At 33.7% G+C, this 22705-nt stretch overlaps 6 protein-coding genes and 1 long non-coding RNA gene across 7 annotated transcripts; 4 read left to right on the top strand and 3 right to left on the bottom strand.

Annotated features, from left to right (window-relative positions):
* Positions 1–7: 7 nt before the first annotated feature.
* On the top strand, positions 8–2920 carry LOC149743463 (pre-mRNA-splicing factor 18-like). Its single transcript, XM_089893874.1, has 7 exons — positions 8–185; positions 487–672; positions 983–1117; positions 1490–1615; positions 1813–1881; positions 1977–2186; positions 2389–2920. Exons 1-7 carry the CDS (start codon positions 111–113, stop codon positions 2632–2634), a joined length of 1047 nt encoding a protein of 348 aa, XP_089750000.1. The 5' UTR covers positions 8–110; the 3' UTR covers positions 2635–2920.
* Positions 2299–7934, bottom strand: LOC149743462 (solute carrier family 61 member 1-like). The gene is made up of 12 exons (XM_089893872.1): positions 7734–7934; positions 6874–7018; positions 6432–6492; positions 6075–6182; positions 5908–6000; positions 5406–5568; positions 4946–5088; positions 4456–4581; positions 3987–4089; positions 3578–3645; positions 3170–3249; positions 2299–2846 (listed from the first exon to the last, which is right to left on the bottom strand). The coding sequence occupies exons 1-12, from the start codon at positions 7879–7881 to the stop codon at positions 2777–2779; spliced, it is 1308 nt and encodes a 435-aa protein (XP_089749998.1). The 5' UTR covers positions 7882–7934; the 3' UTR covers positions 2299–2776.
* Positions 7935–9325: 1391 nt separating this feature from the next.
* Positions 9326–11735, top strand: LOC149743461 (uncharacterized). The gene is made up of 4 exons (XM_089886509.1): positions 9326–10299; positions 10369–10440; positions 10801–10947; positions 11424–11735. Exons 1-4 carry the CDS (start codon positions 9433–9435, stop codon positions 11601–11603), a joined length of 1266 nt encoding a protein of 421 aa, XP_089742635.1. The 5' UTR covers positions 9326–9432; the 3' UTR covers positions 11604–11735.
* A 149-nt stretch (positions 11736–11884) lies between these two features.
* On the bottom strand, positions 11885–13699 carry LOC149743460 (PAXIP1-associated glutamate-rich protein 1-like). The gene is made up of 4 exons (XM_089886603.1): positions 13610–13699; positions 12873–12991; positions 12382–12554; positions 11885–12105 (listed from the first exon to the last, which is right to left on the bottom strand). The coding sequence occupies exons 2-4, from the start codon at positions 12975–12977 to the stop codon at positions 11970–11972; spliced, it is 414 nt and encodes a 137-aa protein (XP_089742729.1). The 5' UTR covers positions 12978–12991; positions 13610–13699; the 3' UTR covers positions 11885–11969.
* A 2855-nt stretch (positions 13700–16554) lies between these two features.
* LOC149743459 (uncharacterized) lies at positions 16555–17641 on the bottom strand. Its single transcript, XR_016385838.1, has 3 exons — positions 17514–17641; positions 17138–17272; positions 16555–16872 (listed from the first exon to the last, which is right to left on the bottom strand). It is a non-coding gene; the product is annotated as an uncharacterized LOC149743459 (long non-coding RNA).
* Positions 17642–17916: 275 nt separating this feature from the next.
* Positions 17917–19689, top strand: LOC149743458 (SET domain-containing protein 9-like). The gene has a single exon (XM_089886543.1). It carries the CDS (start codon positions 18032–18034, stop codon positions 18794–18796), a length of 765 nt encoding a protein of 254 aa, XP_089742669.1. The 5' UTR covers positions 17917–18031; the 3' UTR covers positions 18797–19689.
* On the top strand, positions 19650–22490 carry LOC149743457 (ubiquitin-conjugating enzyme E2 T-like). The gene is made up of 5 exons (XM_089886569.1): positions 19650–19819; positions 20570–20745; positions 21185–21283; positions 21614–21697; positions 21929–22490. Exons 1-5 carry the CDS (start codon positions 19711–19713, stop codon positions 22112–22114), a joined length of 654 nt encoding a protein of 217 aa, XP_089742695.1. The 5' UTR covers positions 19650–19710; the 3' UTR covers positions 22115–22490.
* Positions 22491–22705: the final 215 nt, after the last annotated feature.

The following is a 22705-nucleotide window of genomic DNA, read 5'->3' as shown; positions in this document are numbered from 1 at the left end:
TGGTAATTTTTATTTTGTTTTGTTGTGTACATTCACACATGCTTGCTTATTAGGTTGTTTGTTGTTATTGTGTCGAACTGCTTCATTAGATCATACGTACATTACAAATCATGGACTTTGCTGCGATTTTAAAAGCTGAAGTGGATCGTAAACGTAAAGTTATTGAGAATAAAAACGTATTAAACGTAAGTTTCCACTTTGAATTATGTGGTGTAACTATGTTATAAAGTCATTAAAGTTATAACTGATTTTTTAAAGTTTGCATCATGTAAGTACATAGGGGAAGATGGAACACGGTTTTTTTTTTCGTCCCATTTGGTAATAAACAAAGAAAATTCAAAAAATTACTGTATTCTCATGACTCTTATAAACCGTTGTTAATTGTGTATACACAATTCGGATACTTCAATATTATGTGCTAATAATGTCCCATCTTACCCCACAGTACCATATACTAATTAATATTTTCTTCTTAATGCAATGCAGCCACAAAAGAAATATTTCAAAAGAGGAGATTTAGAAAGAAAGGAAAGAGAGGAATATGAAGCAAAACATAACATTAAAAGGTTGGAACCTGAAGCCAGCACTTCTGCTGTTAAAGAATCTCCAAGTGATGAACTGACACCAGGGTTGGATGAAGGAAAACTACCAATGACTTTGTCAAGACAAGAAGTGATTTTTTATTGATACATTTTTGTTTGAAATTTTGGGTACTAGTGAAGAATCTTCTATGACATTCTACCATGTGAGTGAGGTCCTTGACAATGACCCGGTATTTAAGCAAGGTTTGAACCATTAACCTATACTAGAGTGCATCTGTACTAGAGTGCCCATGAACTCTTGCCACAACTCTTGTTTTTATTACAATTTTCTTCTATTGTGTTCATTCTCCATTGTTTTAGACATTTTTAGAGAATGGTAATAGAATGTTTAGAAGGTCGATTTCATAATCAAGTACTTATAGCTGTTTTACGTTTTTCAGGTTGTAAAGAGACTGAGAGAAAGAAGTGAACCAATTCGTCTTTTTGCGGAATCTGATTACGAGGCATTTCAACGACTTAGAAAACTGGAGATCATGGCACCTGATATCAACAAAGGATTGAGAAATGATTTTAAAGTAGGCATTAATTGTCCATCACCATGGCTTAGTATAAGCCACTTAGCTTATGGGTTCAAGGCTCGTCGCAGCTACCGTTGTGGGTGTATCGCGTATGTGTTCTTGTGCAAGACAGTTAATGGTATTTTCTCTAACCAAATTCTCCATAATGGGTTGTCTAAGTTGTCAGCCATACCGAAAAAACACACCCACAAAGTTACATACATGGTAACTTAACAGCTAGTACCGGGTGTATGAAACAGAACAGCTGTATTATAATGACTGTTGTTTTCAAGCTACGTAAGGATAAAGCAAGTAACATTCATTTATTCAATTACACAAAACTTCTTATACATTACTGAACAACCAACTAACTCTAGATTTCATTTTCAGGTTGCATTAGATCAGCTTGAACAAGAAAATATTGATGAAATGATTAAACAACAAACAGTGGGAAACTCGGGACAGAATGTGACAGTTGAGACACTAGATGATGATGTTACGCTGGAATCTTTGCAGGTATTATATTAACATTACAATATACATACAGTTGAAATTGTGGTTGCTTTCCTGCATATTATTAATTAAGACATAATGTAATGTGGGATAAGATGGGACACCTTTGTTATAAATAACATGAAAAAGTGTTTCATCTTTCCCCACCCTACTATATCCTGTTTTTATTAATTTATATAAAAAGACTTTGTATTTGGTAGAAATTGTCCAAGAATCTTGGTCGTGGAAATGACAATGAAGATTGTGACGTCATCTTGAAAACAATGAAGGTATGTATGGTAGACAGTTCAACTAAACATGTTTTGTAGTTCTATATACCTTACCTGCTTAAAATGCAATAACATTACATAAACTTACATTTTAGTTTCTATTAAAATGTTGGGCAAAAGAATTGAATGAAATTCCTGAAGAAAACAAGAAGGGAAAATGGAAAATTCAGTCGGCAATTCATCGTCAAACCCAAACTTATCTAAGCCCCTTGTTCAACCAATTGAAGAATAAAACTGTGGCAACCGACATATTGGAATATCTCTCGGGAATTATAAAGCATATTCTTACAAGGGATTATGTAAAGGTACAGAAAACATTTGTATTCAGTAGTAATATTACGCTAAACGCTAAGCAGGTTAATATCTGTATAACATGTAACAAGCAACACCGCATTTTACATAAATTGACACAAAAAAGAAACAGAAACATATATTTATTATAACGCTAATCGCTAGGTTGGTTTTAACAAGCAACACTACATTTTACAACATTACTTTTTTACAAAGGCAAGTGCAATATATCTTCAAATGGCAATTGGAAATGCCCCATGGCCAATCGGTGTCACAATGGTGGGGATCCATGCCCGTACAGGAAGAGAGAAAATTTTCTCACAACAAATCGCTCATGTGCTTAACGATGAAACGCAAAGAAAGTTCATTCAGGGACTTAAAAGAATCATGACGGCCTGTCAGAGAATTTTTCCAACAGACCCTTCAAAATCACTCGAATATAACGCAACGCAACCGTTATGATACAGAATTCTTAAATATGTTTAAATGCTGGAATTTGTTATTGTGAATCAGTTCAAAAAAGGCACAACATAAAAATGCATAGCAGATATGCGAGTTCATAAAATGCGTTAATGTGTATTTTAAAATAATTTCTCTAAAAATTTTAAACTTCCAACATGGGTTTCTCATCTTCCGCTTCAGAAATCTCCTTTTTAGGAAGTTTTGACGCAAATCTAAAAACAGTTTTATTACTTGATTTTATTACTTTTTGTAAACTGATATTTGAATAAAAATGAAAGGGGTAAAATATAGTCTTGAACTGTATTAACATTATTTAAATTTTATACTTTTTATAAACTGATATTTCAATAAAAATGAATAATAAAATATAAAAATCTTTAACTGTATTAGTGGTTATAAGTTGTATTATAGTTTTTGCCCTCTTTAGTCTATACTATATAGAGGGACATAACCTATATAGTCTATAGGCTGTAGTATTTATTATAATATACATATATGTTGTATTATTTTATTATACTCTTGTCTACATATATACCTGTGAAGAATATGCTGACAAACTGTTGCAAGAAGAAGGAAACAAACACAACATGTGAAAACAACCTTTATCTTCAAGTTCTGTGTAAAACAAAGGTTAAAGTGTGATGAAATTGTATTGATGGAATCCCTAACCTGTTTTATACACATTGTGCATGCGTTACCACCATGTATGTAACTTTGTGGGTCATTAATTTTTGGATGTACACAGCCCCCTTGAAATGGCCTTTTAAAACCAAAACAGCCCATAACTGTTTTATATAAACCGTGTATGTGTTAGTAACTTTGTGAGTGATTATTTTTTTGGATGTATATTAGAATAGAATTGTCAATTCTCAAACTGTTACCCTCTGAGCTAGAGGTACACTAACTACTACTGTAGACAACTTAGTACATTAGTTTTTTTTACCTGTATCAACAGAACTATAACAATCAGATTAAGTGGAATACGAAAGAAGTTCATTACTGTAGATCTCACTAAGGATAAACAAAGCAGGTAAAAATCATTTTCACTTTCATTTAGGAAGCAAATCTCGGATGTTGCTTTTAACATACTTTCTCCTTACCAGTAACTTCACATTTCTTATTTTATATGCAAGTCAACGGATAAAACACAAGTCAAAAGTCGTAGCCAATATAAAAATATTTTCAAAAATATAGATTTAATTTTTATTAGTTTTAATAGATTTAGTCATTTTTCCAGGTAGTTTAAATTGAAAAGGAGACAGATTTCCTCCCCTTTGCCCCCATAATAAAATATTGTTCCCAGTTTCTCAGTATTCTGTACAAGTTTTGATACATTTGTAAGAATAAATTACCTTGTTCAGGAACATAGGAACCTCTCATAGTACCAAGAGATGGCCAGAATATACCAACACACATCTCAAACACACAAAACGCCATGAATACCACATTAGTGTGCTGTGGGAAACAACAATGTTAGTTTAGGAAAACAGAATGAATTATTTACGCATGGCTGCAAATAGACTTTCTTTTTCACATAAGAAAAGTGATGCATCTAAAAATAGATACTTGAAGTAAGCTGCGCTAACTTGTAACAACTGCATTAAATTTTGTATTCTTAGGCTAAAATACTTTTATTTTTATACTTTTATTTCTAAATATTCCAAATAAATAATGTAAATAATACAAACAATATTTAAATAATACAACTGTTGCTTAACTTGCTATTATACTTGGTTTGTTAATTGTTTAAAGCACGATCATGATACTGGATATTGTGTGCTAAAGGTGTGCCGTACTATATAGTTAAGAACATATGCTTACATCTGGTAGAACTACAGGTACAGCCAGCGACATGGCAGCAATCAGGAGAACAAAGCGCATGAAGGATTCAATTGTCCTTACTTTGGTTAGAAGTTTGAATACAGATGAACCGATCATGACAGCAACCTACCAATAAACAAATGAAGAGGAAACGAATGACATGAATGATGAAGGAATGTAACTTCCTTTATCCTCGCATGGTAGGACAATGGCAGTCGTTATAACACAGGGCTTTTGTTTCATACACCAGTTTTGACATTTACAAAACAAACATAGCCACTTTCCTACATTTTTTTAATATGAATTCTACATATTTGCATCACTGGAAATTGCGAAATGTCATTAGTTTTCGTTAAGGTAATCAGGGGTGCATGAGTTCGTCACAACAACTTTAGGGGTTCACCAACTCAAAAAAGGTTGAAGAGCAATGTGCTAACTAATGCGTTACCACACCATCCGATTATATATATGTGTTCTGCATACTACCCACCATGAAAGAAGCAAATATCAGACCATGTGGAATACTTTTATCAGAGTTGGGATTTGATAAAGCTGGTGTCCATTCCAACACAAACGTGTACATGGCCCCCTCAAATAATGATTGCACCAATCCAAGCATTAACACTTTAGGATCTGTTAATGATAGAATTTTTATAGAAATAAACAGAATATACTGAAATATTAGTCAAATTATACTTGGTGATTTTCAAACATAAATTTTAATTTTTATACATAAAATTTCACCAAGTCTAAAATTTTTTTTTTCCAAGAAAATTATTCTTTTTTAATGAGTTCAGACTTAGTTAAGAGAAAAGAACAAATCGATTTTCACAGTGTTATAAATTTCAGTGTAACCGTAACAGGGCTATTTTGGGGTACAGGTGTGGTCATACAGTCACAGAGACTTAAACAAAAAGGGAAACTGCTCAACCATGAATAGGGGTTTTTACCTTGTTTTATCGCTTCAGCAGCTTTACCAAAACTCAATGTAATGGTTGACTGAGAATCTCCATAGTTTTCATTCCATGTGTACATGATGGCAACTATCATCATGACTAGTGTGACTATGGATAAATCAAAGGGTGCAACGTATCCATATCGATCAGCAAATGTCTGTGAGTGAAGAATTAAATTTTCATAACTTAATAATGTTGTACAGTGTACTGGCATAACTTGTAACAAAGATTTAGTGATAAAGGCAAAAATATCTTCTGTCGGTAGCTGCGTAATTTCTTCCACACACTTATAGAGTAGATAAATAAAGTTGGAAATCTAATTCAGCTCTTTTCTCATACTTATTTGGATGGCGTTTTGGAATCTTTTCCAGACTGCCTTTTTTATTAGAGTAGGGTCACTTTCGAGTTATATATCCTTGAGGACCTTGAATATAATCAATCAGAGCTCTATACCTAGGAGTAGGGTCAGTTTACGATAAATATTTATTATACCCACCTGTGCAATATGTCCAGCTGATATTGCAGTCAATGAGTTGCCAAGCGTAGCTCTTGAAAAAAGGATTCCAAGCAAATCTCCATTAAATCCTCTCTGTGAAAAAGCGACACAACACTTAAGTCTGCATCCTCAGCTGTTGTTACCAATTATTTATTACTTCCTGTTACCTTATGGTGTTCGCAGATCAACCAAGATTCAAACGCGCTGTAGAGTATAGAAGTAGCGATACCTCCCAAAAACCGCCCAACCAGTAAAATGGTAAAGTGTGGGAAATGCTAAACACAATATAATTATATATATATAGATTATTAAATCTTGCCTTAGTTAAAATTTGCCAACTGTTTTAATAAATAGAGACAGATAAGGTTTAAAACGGACTTCATGTCCATAAAATTAAAAGGTACATTCGAGGCTGTTAAACTTGTGCAAAGCATGTTTTATTTAAACCTCGTTAGCTATTTTGGGTAATACAGCTTAAGGAAAACAATTTTTAAAAAACTCTTAACAGAAGGATTTGTACTCACTTTAGTAATACAAGATAAAATGTACAAAATTCCATACAGAACACAGTTGAATCGACGACCACTGACCAACAAATAAAAGAACAATTAAATTAAACACAAATAACAATCTTTATAATTATACAGCCTACAAAACAATATCATTCTATTATAAAAGGCCAAAAGGGTAAGCCAGTATAGACAGTTACCTAAAACTACCTGTCCAACTCAATTAATGACCTGCATTAAGTTATTATTTAGTAAAAAGTAGACGTTTTTCCCAGCTTTTTAGGTAAATTTCAGTCCAAAAATAGATTTCCCATAAGGCTAGAATTACAACATGCAAATTAAAAATTTGTTTAGCAGTGTTTGTAACGCAATAATATATTTGTATTGCATAGTACAGTATGACTATAATAACTTACTAGTCTTAAAAAATAAAAGATTCAAATAAACAAAAACTTACAATTTGTCGGCCACAGAGCCAACAAATGTTCCAAATATCATACTTGACCCAAATCCAGCAACAAATAGAATATCTATCTGGTGAGAACTCATGCCGTAATGTTGATACAATGCATAAACATAGGGACCTTGAAACCAATCACCACCTGGAAAGCATTGTAATGTTATAAGACTATAAAGCAACTATCAATATATATTAGGAGTGAAGGAATAAAAAATGGTTTCTACTAATGTTACTTTTGGTTTATATTAGTTTATACTGGTAGGGTAGTATATGCAGTGGAAAAGCATCCGATGTCATTCACAATTGTACTATGCCAATATGCCATACACCACTTGTCTGCTTATCAACTACAACATTTGACACAAGTTGATTATTATTATTTTTTTATGATAAAAAATTTAAATACCCAATTATTGGACACTTAGTTTTTACATTAGTCTGATTAGCCTAAGATCAACATTATGCACTTCCATAACAGTGGCAGGATTGAGATTTTAACTCAGTATCCTCAAATCCCAATATAAATTCAGGTAGTATTGAAGAATCCTTTCCATACTTTATCTAACAGCTAAGTGTAACTATTAACAACTAACCCATATTACCACTAATCGCCAACTACCAACCTCCAACCTTTCCCACCAACCTAATCTGTAATGTACCAGAAGATTTTTTACTGGTGCCTTTAAACACTTCTTACCCCCATGCCCTATCTTCTTAGCCCTATGCCCTAACTAATAACCCCCAATTATCAATGCCTAACATTATTCAACAGCCTAATCAGCAGAGGATTCTTCAATAACATCCTCGAATAAATCAGTGGGCCTGGAAAAATATACCCAGCCGTGTAAGTCACCTACCCATTGCCAGAAGGTAAACAACCATGTAGGTTTTTTGAAATGAAAGAAAATTTCCATCTTCCACTACATTAACAACTTGACGAGTATACATGTATAACACAACACATATTGCAAGCAGAACCCAGAAGAATAACCAGTAAATATCCATTGTTTTATCTATTACTTCCACAGATCCACACCTGTTATATAAATAGCCATTTTGGTGGAATTTAAAATATTAAAAACAGAGTGAAATCAAAAAGTGTAGTTTATTAACACGATATTATGGTTTTATTACTACTAGTAGTAGTAGAAAATATTCTCCATGTTTTTTTGTTGATTTAGGTAAATGATATGACTGATAACTAAGACAACCAACAACCATAAGAAATCCCTAGTTGTAATTGACGTAAACTGTCTTTCCTAGGGCACGATAGATCAAAGTGGTAGCAGAGTTGAGCCTCGAACCCTTAATCTCTGCGTTACAAACATGCGCGCTAACTGTGCAACAGAGTCGTATAAACACCGAGTAGTCCAACTGCCGTCTATGTGTGTCCAAAATAGAGCAAAAGTGGTGACTTTGACATTGGGTTTAAACGAACTTGTTAAGTTTTGTTTGTGTTTTCCTATTGCGGGAAGGTGTAAAACAGCTTCTATTTACCTTACCAAACATTTTTTTGAAAAAATGTATAAATTTAGCCACATTAAATGACTAAAATGTCGCAAATCAACCGCTTCTAATTCTAATTTTTGACTTTTTTTGACACAGAAAACAAATAACACATGTTTTTTACATTTTTCAACCTTTAAATTTGTTTTTAGGCCCAAGTTTTTCTGTAATTTACCGAAAAACAGACATTCTCCCTATACCTACTGTGTTATTTTGGACCCAAATTGCCGTTCAATTTGTGTTTTACGTAACAATGGGTTGGACTACTCGGTATTTCTATGGCTCTGCTGTGCAACGGCGCCAGACAAACTCACAACCCTATGTGACGTTCACTCATTACACAATACTCAATTGTTTGGAAAAAATATAACGTTATGTGGCCATACTTTCCACAAAAACACGTTTTGCATACATTTTTAGCTAACGAAAAAATAATGATACAAAAATAAACCCTGCCGATTAAAACACAACAACACAAATTTGTAAATGAGTTGTGCGGTTACGGTTGAGTAAATTTACGTTGGTGTATGTTGTGACGTCACAGTAAAGATTTTTTTCGTTTCAAAAAGGAAACATTTCATAAAGACCATAGATATCTAAACATATGTATGATAAAGACGGTGCAGATTTCGATTTCTAATAACAGTTTAGCAGCTATTTTGTGCAACTCTCCGCTTTTATCAAAAGTTTATCGCGCAGCACGAAAAAAAATATACGCGTAAAGCGATTTTATTTGAAAATAACGACATTTTTACTTTGGTGCACAATTTTAAAACGGATATTATGTTGTTTGCGACAATTGATCGGTATTTTTGTTGGCAAAGACAAATTTTCTTATTAAAAGCATAAAACAGCTAGATATAGAACTAACTTACGAATTCTTGGCTTCTTTAGTGACCTCAAGTGTAATTTACTTACGAGACCAGCGGGTGATACGTTCCCGTTCAAAATAAGATTTTACCATATTTGCGTAACTACCACCATATCATAACGCGTTTTAAAATTCGATGATAATTTCAGTAACGTTGCAAAATTTTAGGACCAGTTAAGATGGCGGAGGATGGTTTTATCTATGATGACGTGCAAAAGAAAAAAGTCCTTGCTCAACAGGCGGAGTTGGATTTTATTCCGACAAGGATAAGTTCGTTTCAGCCGGACCCAACTTTATTACTTACTCCAGAAAAACCTCACACATTGCTAAAAGTAACCAAGGCAAGCAACCTCGCAGGAGCCAATACATCACCTTTGGTGAAACCATGCAAAAACAAAGTAAGGTTCAATATTCCAAATGATGAAGAGAGCAGTGTATCGACTTCAGAACAATCCGAAAATACATCCACATCCTCGAAAGAAGAAACTTTAGACTTCAGCACAAATGCTGCTTTGTATACTCAACGCAACCCATTAGCTGATATAACAATTGGTTCTGGACAGACATTTGATTCTACAACAAGTGAAAGCACGTCTACATCACTGTTCTCCAGTTCAAATGATCAGTTTACGCTTGAGGACTCGCAAGAGTCTTCCACATCAGTTATACGCGATATGAAAGGTAAAACCGTACGACTGAATCAAGAATCTTTACAAGTTAATCAAGACACACCATCTGGCTTAAACAAGTTAGGTATGAAAATTGGGAAAAAGTCCCGCTCGCCTTTATTAGGCCACAGAAAAACAACACCTGTGCAAGTTAAAATTGACCAACTTACTCAGAGAAAGGAGTTACCTCCCATCACCATTAAATCCACTTTAATGTCAAGTGATGTCAGTGTCCCAAATGTCAAGCCTTATTTAAAGAAAAAGTCTGGTTTAATGAGGCATGAGCATGCATCCAGATGTGTGAACTTGGAAGAAAAAAGCAACCCCTTGGAAAAGTCAAAGTATCATTCATCTTTAGTTGCTGGACAAGAGTTGCAGGTTACATATTGGATTTACATTGTTTTACGTTTCAGTATTTATGCTACATTTACTCATTCTTCTTTATAGAAACTACAAGAAGAAGAATTCGATGCAGTAACAGCAGTTAAGAAAAAGCTTGAAGATGATAAAAATTTAAGGGTAAGTTGAATGAAAATATTAAACTGATACTTTCTTGGTCATGTTAATATTTTAAAGTATCATCTTACATAATCTATATACATCAAAAAACTTTTATTACTTCGATAAAAATGCACTGTTGTGTTGCAATGTGTCTTAAACAAAATCTTTACAAACTTTAAATTACAGAATTTCTAAAATACAAAACAATTAGTGTTGGTAAAAACAGCTATTACCTGTAACAAGATATATAAATACACGTGTGAATATATATATATTACTAATTTTTAATTTGTTACTAGAAGAGATCTATGAGTAAACATGTATATATTTAAAACAAATTTTTAATTTCTTACTTAACTGTTAGTACTTTCCATCCAGGCCCACATATCCACACAAGCAGCTACAGGCACAAATATAGACCCTGATGAGGTTTTGTATAATAACCTTGTTAGCTTGGATGTCTCATCAGGTGATATAGCTGCAACCACACAGTTCCGAAGAATTAAACGACCTTCATTTACAAAGGTTTGTGTAATAACTAATAAGTGTGATATTAATAAACTCCAAAATGCTAATTTGGCGGTGAAGAATAAAAATACAAAACCTAACTGTTAACACATAACTGTATGAACTATGAATCACTTTGTTTTATTTTCTATTGAAATATTACTTTAGCTGGGTCCTTTAGAAGAAATACAGATTATGGATTTGTTTCCAATAACTAAAGTGTGATACAAATAAACAACAGTTTGTTAATTTAGACATGGCCTAAAGAATATCAAATAGAAAACTTAACACTAAATTGTATAAATCACTCAGTTTAATTTTCCCCGAAATTATTATTTTAGCTAGGTCACTTAGAAAAAATACAAATCGTAAATCCAATAACTAATAGGTGTAGTATGCTTAATCGGATATGGTTTTAAAGAATAACTAATGAACGGAAAACTCAACACGAAAATGTAGCAGGCCACCCCCTTTACATAAAATTTTTATTTCAGTTGGGTCCTTCAGAAGAAATACAAATAATGGATTTGTTTCCACCGGATTTGATTCAGGAGAAAGTGATAGTGGAGAGCAAGTGTTACAGTTTGCCAACATTATCCACTGTTACCACTCCACTTGATTCTGTTATGTCGTTATATGAGCACTCTCTTTCGTGGGATGTTTTTAACAGCTAGTTAATTTTACAATCCTTAAAATTGAGAAAAGTTGTTGCACTATCATTATTGTGGGTTAATAAAACATAGTTTATTTTTTCATTTATTTGCGAAGTAAAAAATAAAGTAATATATATTTAATTATTTAAGCTATCTGTCTTGTGCATCTTATCAAACTTTAGTCAGTTGTTTGTATATGATATGCAGTGTAAGAAAAACAACCAGCTTAACATAAATGATCCAAAGTTATATACATTCTATGTTTCAAAGTTATATATTCATGCTATCTGTGTTGTTCGTCAGTACATGATATGTCAGCAGCCAGCATAACATAAATGATTTAAGTGATATTTATGGTTATTCCACCATTGAACTTTCAGATAGGTATTAGGGGGTTTCTTTGTTCTCTTTTTGCATTTGTTCTTCATCCAACTTTTTATATTTTAAAATGTTTGAACAAACTTTGTCCATTCTGGCAACCTTTTTTTGCTGCGGTCTATTCGGTGTTCTTTTTGGAGTAAACCTGGATTCATAAAATTCATATCAATGAACGAATGTGACTTATTTATCTTCTGTGGTGAGGTGATAATAGACGTTATACATGGATGTTCTGTTTGACACAACTAGTGTTCACTAACGAGTTGCTATGTATATCTATTTGTCGGTAAGTAACTTTTAGTTTTTTATATATCACTGATAATTTAGACAACCCATAATAGACCATAAAATTAGGACAATTGCCATTAATTGTTGTGGCGCTAGTAAAGGGTAAACAACCCTGGTAGAAACTTGTTGTAACCTTTTCACAGAAGCTGTAGATTGGGAATCAAAATCAAATTCATTTGGTTCTGAGGGTGAGGTTTTGGTTTCAATTGATTCGGACTTTAATAATGCTGGTGATTCTTGCTTAACTTGTAATTCCTTTGTCTGAAGTTTATCCCGTGGATGGATAAACGTTTGCAATGGAGGCAGCTTTCAAACAAAAACACAAACATAGATTTAAACACAAGAAAAGGGGCACTAGGGAAGAATCCTCGTTTACAAATTAAGCTGGTTAAAAGTGTTGGAGGTTGGAAGTTAGGGGTTCATGGTAAAAGGAGTTTAGCAGTTTTGTGTTAGCGGTTATAGGGGCTAGCACATACCATAATTAAAGAATTTTTCACTACAATCGATAAAAGGATAAAAACCTGTAAAAACGTATACTCTATCTTTCGTAATAGATAATACCAAACGTGTTTGCGATTGCAGAATTAGAACAATAGTTTTTAATACATTATAGTACACTTATACCTCTCCACTGTTAATTAAATTATACAGCTTGACAATTGTAGTAGGATCGGGTTGATAATCACTTGCGTCTTCTCCGTCACTACCAGAAACATGCCAGTCTTCCATACCTTGTATATAACTAAGTAGTTATAACATGGGACTATACAAAGAAGACGGAAAAATTTTTCCGCTAGAGGCGGTAATTATTTAAATTAAAAAATACGAAAAAACGAACAAAACAGCACTACAAAGTGTTAATAAGTGTAAAACAAATTAATTAAATAATAAAAATACCTTTCCAAATACATAAAACACTAGTAAGAAAACATTTCCCACATTAGGTCGGTTATATACGCTCTTTCGTTATGTTTAGTGTCGTCGAGTCTGTGGTGTAGCGGTTTGCGTGCGGTCGTAAACTCTCCTTGTTTCATTTTTACCGGGTTCGAGTCCCGCACAGTGGAATACTTTTTTTATCTTTTTTTTTCAAGTTTTTTTGTTTGACGAGTTTGGGGTTAGGAGTTGGGGGTTAGGGGTTAGGGGGTTAGGGGGTTAGGGGTTAGGGGTAGGGGTTAGGGGTTAGTGTTAGGGGTTAGAGGTTAGGGGTTAGGGGTTAGGGGTTTATATCTTATGTGTATAAACCATGAAACTAACTGCTCCCCATAAAATAGAGAAACGAATTTGTCATCGCCTCCTAGCGGAAAATTTTTTCCGTCTTCTCTGTATAGCTCCATGTGTAGTTATATATACATTGATATAACGGACTACTTTACGAAATGCTTCGCACAAATTTTTTTACGCAGAACGGGTTATTCCCCAACAACTGCCTTTTTTCCCGCGAAACAGATGCGAAAAAGAGGGTAATACTAATTTACGGGAATACGGAAATACGGGAACGACGGGAATCGCAATCTAATTTACGGGAATACGGAAATACGGAAAAGACGGGAAAAACTGCAAACTAATTTACGGGAACACGGGAACTTACGGGAATGTGTTTTAAGCTTGTTTCAAGCCTACACCAGTTACGGGAATGTGTTTTATGCTTGTTTTAAGTATTTACCAGTTACGGAAAAATTACGGGAATGTGTTTTAGGCTTGTTTCAAGCCTACACCAGTTACGGGAAAATTACGGGAATGTGTTTTAAACATATTACAGTTACGGGAAAATTACGGGAATATGTTTTATGCTTGTTTTAAGCCTATACACCAGTTACGGGAAAATTACGGGAATGTGTTTTAAACATATTACAGTTACGGGAAAATTACGGGAATATGTTTTATGCTTGTTTTAAGCCTACACCAGTTACGGGAATGTGTTTTATGCTTGTTTTAAGTATTTACCAGTTACGGGAAAATTACGGGAATGTGTTTTAAACATATTACAGTTACGGGAAAATTACGGGAATATGTTTTATGCTTGTTTCAAGCCTACACCAGTTACGGGAAAATTACGGGAATGTGTTTTATGCTTGTTTTAAGTATTTACCAGTTACGGGAATGTGTTTTAAGCATATTACAGTTACGGGAAAATTTTGGGTAGTACTAATAATTAGTTTCATTTCTGTATACTTCCAACTCCCACAAAACAATTCAGGGCCCAGCAATGTCTTTTTGATTGCATTTTACATATTCGATCCTCATTGGGGCCGTCTGTACTGGTAATATTTTTTTTTTTGAAAAAGGCATAAAAACATTCCCGTAACCTTCCCGTAACTGGCAAATACCTAAAACAAGCATAAAACACATTCCCGTAATTTTCCCGTAACTGGTAAATACCTTAAACAAGCATAAAACACATTCCCGTAAGTTTCCCGTAACTGTAATATGCTTAAAACACATTCCCGTAACCTTCCCGTAACTGGTAAATACCTAAAACAAGCATAAAACACATTCCCGTAACTGGTGTAGGCTTAAAACAAGCCTAAAACACATTCCCGTAACTGTAATATGCTTAAAACACATTCCCGTAACTTTCCCGTAACTGGTGTAGGCTTGAAACAAGCCTAAAACATATTCCCGTAATTTTCCCGTAACTGTAATATGCTTAAAACACATTCCCGTAACCTTCCCGTAACTGGTAAATACCTAAAACAAGCATAAAACACATTCCCGTAACTGGTGTAGGCTTAAAACAAGCCTAAAACACATTCCCGTAACTGTAATATGCTTAAAACACATTCCCGTAACTTTCCCGTAACTGGTGTAGGCTTGAAACAAGCCTAAAACATATTCCCGTAATTTTCCCGTAACTGTAATATGCTTAAAACACATTCCCGTAACCTTCCCGTAACTGGTAAATACCTAAAACAAGCATAAAACACATTCCCGTAACTGGTGTAGGCTTAAAACAAGCCTAAAACACATTCCCGTAACTGTAATATGCTTAAAACACATTCCCGTAACTTTCCCGTAACTGGTGTAGGCTTGAAACAAGCCTAAAACATATTCCCGTAATTTTCCCGTAACTGTAATATGCTTAAAACACATTCCCGTAACCTTCCCGTAACTGGTAAATACCTAAAACAAGCATAAAACACATTCCCGTAATTGGTGTAGGCTTAAAACAAGCTTAAAACACATTCCCGTAAGTTCCCGTGTTCCCGTAAATTAGTTTGCAGTTTTACCCGTCTTTTCCGTATTTCCGTATTCCCGTAAATTAGATTGCAATTCCCGTCGTTCCCGTATTTCCGTATTCCCGTAAATTAGTACTACCCCGAAAAAGACGCTAGGTCGACAACTCGTTTTATTCAACAAACAGCATTAAAGTACGTGTTTACATACAGACTCTGGTACGGACAAATTGAAGACACCGGGAGTATGAGAACGCTCCTACTGCCCTATTTAAACAGAAAGTAGGAGGAACTGTATGGCACAAAACAGTAAATACCGTTTTAACAGTGAAAAGTCGCGTCAGTTCACCGAACGCGCGGACTTGGCATATACAAAACTCGATCATTTTGGTAAAAGTAATTCAGACCTGCCTGTATATTAAACTGAACAGATGTTTAAGGTAGGTGATATTGTATTTTATGAATAAAGCAAATGGCAACCATCAATCTGCGGCATATACCCTAGATTAAATAAACTTACCTTACTTTTACATCTCTTTGTGGACGAGTTCTTGCCACACAAACGTTTGTTTACAATCAAGAATAAAATTACGTACAATTTAAAAAAAATATTGGGTGGGCCACCCCAGAGCCATGGAAATACCGAGTAGTCCAACCCATTGTTACGTAAAAGATAAATTGAACGGCAATTTGGGTCCAAAATAACACAGTAGGTATAGGGAAAATCCAGGTCTTTCGGTAAATTACAGAAAAACTTGGGCCTAAAAACAAATTTAAAGGTTGAAAAGTGTAAAAAACATGTGTTATTTGTTTTTTGTATCAAAAAAAGGAATTAGAAGCGATTGATTTGTGACATTTTAGTCATTTAATGGGGGTAAAATTATATATTTTTTCAAAACAATGTTTGGTAAGGTAAATAGAAGCTGTTTTACGCCTTCCCACAAAAGGAAATCGCAAATAAAACTCAACAAGTTCGTTTAAACTCATTGCGAAAGTCACCGCTTTTTCTCTCTTTTGAACACACAAAGACGGCAGTTGGACTACTGGGTGTTTTTACGACTCTGGGCCACCCCACTGTTAATGGATACGGATGTTAGTCCAGAATCGGTATTAAACGCCATGTACCGTTTGGTCCGTTTCTATATATATTTACGCAGGTAGCACGGTAGGGTTTCATTTGGCATCTAATCGGTAACTTTTTGATTGTTTGAGAAATTAACTATTACACCTAAACCAATACATATCAATATATAATTGAAGCCTTCATCATTCTCCAAGAGTACCAAAAGATTGACAAAAATGCAAACCAAGCTGGCCCACAAGCTTTTTACAAACATATATAACGATTCAATCATGTTATGACAGTAACACATCTTCTGTTCTGGTGAACAACCCAGCATTTACACCAAATCTCCACATTATATTTAAGTATTTCAGATGACATGTTCTCCCTGTAAACAGGCAATATAATTATATATATATGTATACTAATTTTACAATACTGCAATCCGTGCACATAAATTAATTCTAACTTTTTAGGATTTCACTCTCAGTAATTAAAATAAAATCATATGGTCTCTGAATTAACAATGATACCACAAAATACTTGCGGAACATTGTTAAGGCCAGAGAATCAGTCCAAATGCCTAATAACATCATAGAGTGAAAAAATGGGGATGAAGTTAAGGAAATTTAAAATAACAACGTTCAACATACCTCAACTTGATACAGTGGGTATCATGGAGACCTAAGGTACATGTAGAGACCAACATTTTCACTGTTCACCAGCGGCAGAATTACCCGACTTCATGGGCAATTTACTGGTTTCCACATCTGTATTTTACAATTTCACTGAAACAAAATGTAATAAACGTTAGGTTTTTTTTAGGATGTGCCTTGTAATTTGTCTTCAGTTGTATGTATACTCTCAGCCGTTATGGTATATAAAAAATCATTCAAATTAAATTGTTGTGCGGTACACAAAAAACTTGCGTATAGCACTAAATTTGTTTGTGTCAAACAAATGCCTTGGTACATCATAGAGTAACATAGGTCTCGTTTACATGTAATACATTTCGATTAAAAAACATACCTTCACCGCTTCCCCTAAAGACACTTTTCTGTGACAAGCAACCACCTAACCGAGCGTCTTTTGGAAAATGAATCACCGACCAATTTTCAAACACGTGTTCTTGTACCAGTGTTTCCATATATAAATACGACGGTTTTGGTGTTTACCAATATTGATGCTGTTTCTTTCATCTCGTACTCATTAACACATGTATAACCCATTTTTGTATTTTTTGATTTATTTGCAAAGGTGGATTTAATAAGTCAGTACTTTTTGGCAAAAAAACACACTGTTGAAATACGCTAACTTGTTTTAATTCGCAAAGATTGGCTCTTGACTTTGCTTTTAATTTAGTGATTTTTTTTAATTGTATGAAATAATATATAAGCCTTAAAAAACGATTTTCTTCTAACATTGTCCTTACTTTCTGCAAATAGTATGAGCGGGACCGTACGCGTAAGGTAAAACTGCTAAACTGTACATTCTATCTGTTTGGGGTGAAAATAATTCGGCGGTAAATGTTGCTGTAAGTTGCGTGTATGTCTAAGGTAAAACAAATAATTCGGCGTTGGAACGCTTATAAATACCGCTTTTTACCGTGGCTGGCACTAAACCTGAAACGAGGAGATATTATTTCAGTAACGGAAAATAAACTGACCTCTGACGAAAACATTTTAGAACAGTTACAGGTGATTTTCAGTGCTTTAGAAAAGAATCAAGAGACAGGCCTCAATCCCAACCATGTTGTAGAAAATGTTTGCGGGTTTCAGATAGCGCAAAAGTCAAGCAGTATAAAAGAAGCTGGTACTGGTGTGTTTGTATCCAAAGGAACTGTAAGTAAAGGCCAAGTTGTTGCTTTATATCCCGGAACTGTTTACTTGCCGGCCGATTCAAAATTTTTCCAATCTCTTGGTAATCAGTTCATGTTCAAGTGCTTAGACAATCTGTATATTGATGGTAAAGACAGTGGTATTTCAAAATCTGTTTTTACTTCCTGTTCGAATAGAGACAGAATTGGTTTCCTTGAGGCTTGCGATATAAGTTGGATAAAAAGAAGCTTTGCATGCCCATTAAACGTTGGTCAGTATGTAAATAATCACAACAAATCAAACCCAGCGAATGTGCAATATCAGGAGATTGATTTTGCTCAAGATTTTCCCAGAAATCTTTATAGATTTATTCCGAACGTAAACTTTGATTGCACGGCTCAACTTAACTTTGTTAGAAGTGTTGCACTGATTGCGACAAGAGACATTCATAGTGGAGAAGAACTGCTTTCAAGTTACTTTACTATATCACGTTAACGATCGCAATTAAATTCCCTTTGTAGAACACAGAAGTTACACCATGCGATTCCCATTTTGCGCACTCTTATCTGTTAACATGCCTGTATACAATCTTTATCGCTGTGTGTTACCATGCAAGTTGTGGAGAGTTTTGCCAACTCCCTTAAAAACAAGTTTAGGCACAAGGAGATTTTGTAGCTCCAGTCAACCACCTCCTCCACCCATGGGAACTTGTTGTATGAGCGGATGCGCCAACTGTATATGGATTCAACACGCTGAAAAACTGATGAAATTTTATAAAACTTCAGATAAAGGGAAAGAAGAAGCACTTAAGCTAATAGATGAACAAGTTGAAGACGGAAACTTGAAAGCCTATTTAAAGTTTGAGATTAAAATGATGAAAAACTTCAAGTTATAGTTCATGTTTCAACAAAAATTTAACTTTCAAAAATAAAAATTTTTAAAGCATCACCTCAATTTTAACAATTATTTTGCTTATTTGTACATGCGTTTGTACGTTTCAATTAAAAATTTATTGCTGTAGGAAATGTTAAAGTTCTTTTTTATATAGTGCTATAACAAAACAAATAACAAAAGACTCAATTGTTTATTTGAATATATTATATATTTATTGACTTTCAGTGACGTGTTGTCACATATCATTTAAATTGATTGCTGTAGGAAAAGTTCTTTCTTTTATATGATACTATCTATCAGAAATAACAAAAAATTCATATAGATATATTTATTATTGATTATTTATGTTCTATTTTCTTGAGTATTGGTATTGAATCTTTTGTATAATTACCTTTTCTTATTACTAGTACCATGACAAGTTAAAAAAGATAATTCAATTGTTTAATAAATATTTACTATTTGTTAACTTTTTGTCTACTTTTTATACATAACAGCTAAGTATATTTGAATTTAAAATGCAAAGAAGTTTACGATTAAAGCGCGAGTTACATATGTTGGCTCAAAATCCTTCACCGGGAATATCTTGCTGGCAAGATGAAAACCAAATAAATGTAATCCATGCACGTAAGTTTAATTATCATGTGAGGGACAATAAGTAACACAACCCACTAATTTACATACGTGGTAACTCGTAAGCAGGCGCGAGCTGTAAACAGAACACCTGTGTTATAAGTAAAGTTACATTCGATTCATCAATTTATTTGTGTTTTATTCAACTTATAAAAAAGGATAGTATACACAGTAAGACAGTAGGTCTACATTGCTCATTAATAATTTGAAATAAAAATTTTATATATATATATATATATATATATGTTTTTTTCTTCTGTTTTATATCTTGTAATGTTAACCTTGAAACGGTCTGGTACTCATTTTGCTGATCTTTTTTGCAAAAAGTTTTAAATTGTTGTTTTTCTTGAGACATGGATCTCAGGTTTTGACAAATATCTGTGTTGTATGTTGCTACTTGGACTTGATTTTTTGTGTTGTATGGAACCCATTGCATTTCACTTCATCATTACTTGTTTAATCCTGTCTGGCGGCACAAGTCAATTTCTAACATGGGACAAGGTTTTCCTATTGCCTTAGTTCATTTAGTGGAGTAGGGGAAGACAAGACCTAATATTTAGCACATATAGTGTTTAAACATCCTGATGGTTTTTTAAACAATTAACAACGATGGGAGTTGTAAGGATTTGGTTTTATAATTCTTTGAATGTTCTTTGTTTACTACCGAATGCAACAAGAAAATAAATAAAGAAGTGTCCCATCTCCCCCCCACCCTACTTACTATATTGTGTTTTATTATTTCAGAAATAATTGGAAGCGATGGTACACCGTATGCTGGGGGAATATTTTCAATAGAGGTTTCTGTCCCAGATAGATATCCATTCGAACCTCCAAAAGCAAGATTCATGACCCCTATATATCACCCTAACATTGATAGTGGTGGTAGGATATGTCTGGATACATTAAAGATGCCTCCACAGGTAGGTATATAAACAATGTATATACTTCTAGGGTTTAATATTGATGCTGTGGTACAATGGGTGTTGCAATGGCCTGTAAACTAGAGGTAATGGGTTCAAATCTTGTTGATGCTACCATTAGGACATTTGTGTTAGTGTGTCCATCGGCAAGACTTAATGGTAATTGATACAACACAGGTTATGGTTTGTCTTAATTGTGCCATAAAATAAATAAAGAAAATCTCCCCCAAAATAACCATCTATAAAGTAACTCGTAAGCACGCACAAGGTGTATAAAACAAAACAAGTATAAAACAAGTTTTAAAAAAACAATAAAACAAAACTTTTAATAAAATTAAAAATCAAGCTGACTGTGTTATAAACTAGACAACCTCATACTTTTGAGACACTGGACACCTTTTAGTTGCCTTTTTTTTCTTGAACCTCAATCTCATACCAGGGTGCATGGAAGCCATCATTAAACATTGGCTCCATTTTAACAACTATACAACTACTAATGTCAGAACCAAACCCTGATGATCCTCTCATGGCAGATATTGTAAGTTATAAAAAATGAAAGGATATTGTTATTTCTATGTAAAAAATATATTTTTAGAATTATAAAAAACAAATATATTGTAAAATATATATATTATTTATAAAATTGCTGTTTAAAAAAAATTGACGAATATTATGTAAGTTGAGTTGAGTTAAAGATTAGTTGAATTAACATTGTACTATGAAACTTGCAAGTCAATATGTCTTAAGTATTTCTTATTCCTGTCTTATAATTCTAAATCATTCAAATTTAATTTGGCTGCATTTTCTAATTGTTTAGTATAATATGTTATGTGTATATATTTCATCTTACTTTGTATTTGATCTCCAGTCTGCAGAATACAAATTCGACAAACCCATGTTTACACAAAAAGCCATCGAACACACTAGGCAACATGCATTTGGAAAATCACTGGTTTGTACGACTGTTTTGAACAACTTTTAGTGTAACTTAACATCCATTTTATTTAGTGTAACTTACCTTAATTTGTTTATTTTTTCAAAATACAATAATTTTTCTTAATTTTTTAAATATCATACGTTATTTATTTTATTAACACCATGTTTTTTTAAACATCATCATTTCATTTATCCCCTTAAAAAATACAGAAAGTGTTAAATGCACCATGTTATTATTATTACGCAGTTTCAGAATCCGCATAGAGAAAGTTGTTGTTCTTCTGATGATGACCAGTTAATGGAAACAAACAGTACAGAAGAATTCCCACAATGTTCAGGGCATACCTCAAATTCAAGAAAAAGACTTTCAAAAGACCTTCAGCAAACAAACAATACGGACCATGCGAGCAAAAAACCGAGAGAGTTTGTTTGACCTGAGTAATACTGCTAAGAAATTTACTTGAATTTTATTACCTGGTTAATAACTCCCCTCAAATTCAAATTTATTTCGGATTCTCAGTTTGTGACGCGATTCGTTTCTGATCCTAGTTACTAGATGTATTTTTTCCGCCATTGTGAAATGTGCCTGGTATTTCTATTTTATGAGATTTTTTGCATTATTTTTTGTTGTTGTGTATTAAATACTCAGCAAGCTTCACATTGCCAAGTGCCATTGATTTGTATGCTTCGTATGAATATCGTGTTCTTTTCCAGTTTGTTGTTTTTTCTATTCTTTCTTATTCTCGAAAATCACTTTAAAATTCTGTTCTGCAAGCACAATGTGCAAAAAATAAATCCTCGTTCGAAAATCCACAGAATTATTATAACCGTAGCCCCGCGACTCCATAAGTGCCTTGTTAATTATTAAAAACACGATCAGAAAATGTCAATTTTAGACCGTAATTATATCCCATCTTACCCCAATCTTGATGGGTAATTTCTGTTTCAGATGCTGACTCTGTCCTATTTTACCTCAATCTGGATCAGGAAATGTCGGTTTTAGATGACATCTAGATCCCATCTT

This window comes from Ciona robusta, chromosome 1 (assembly GCF_009617815.1).
Source record: "Ciona robusta chromosome 1, ASM961781v2".
In the NCBI taxonomy this organism is placed as follows: Eukaryota; Metazoa; Chordata; class Ascidiacea; order Phlebobranchia; family Cionidae; genus Ciona; species Ciona robusta.
Note: the sequence above shows the minus strand (reverse complement) of the source record. Positions and strands in the feature narration are given on the sequence as shown.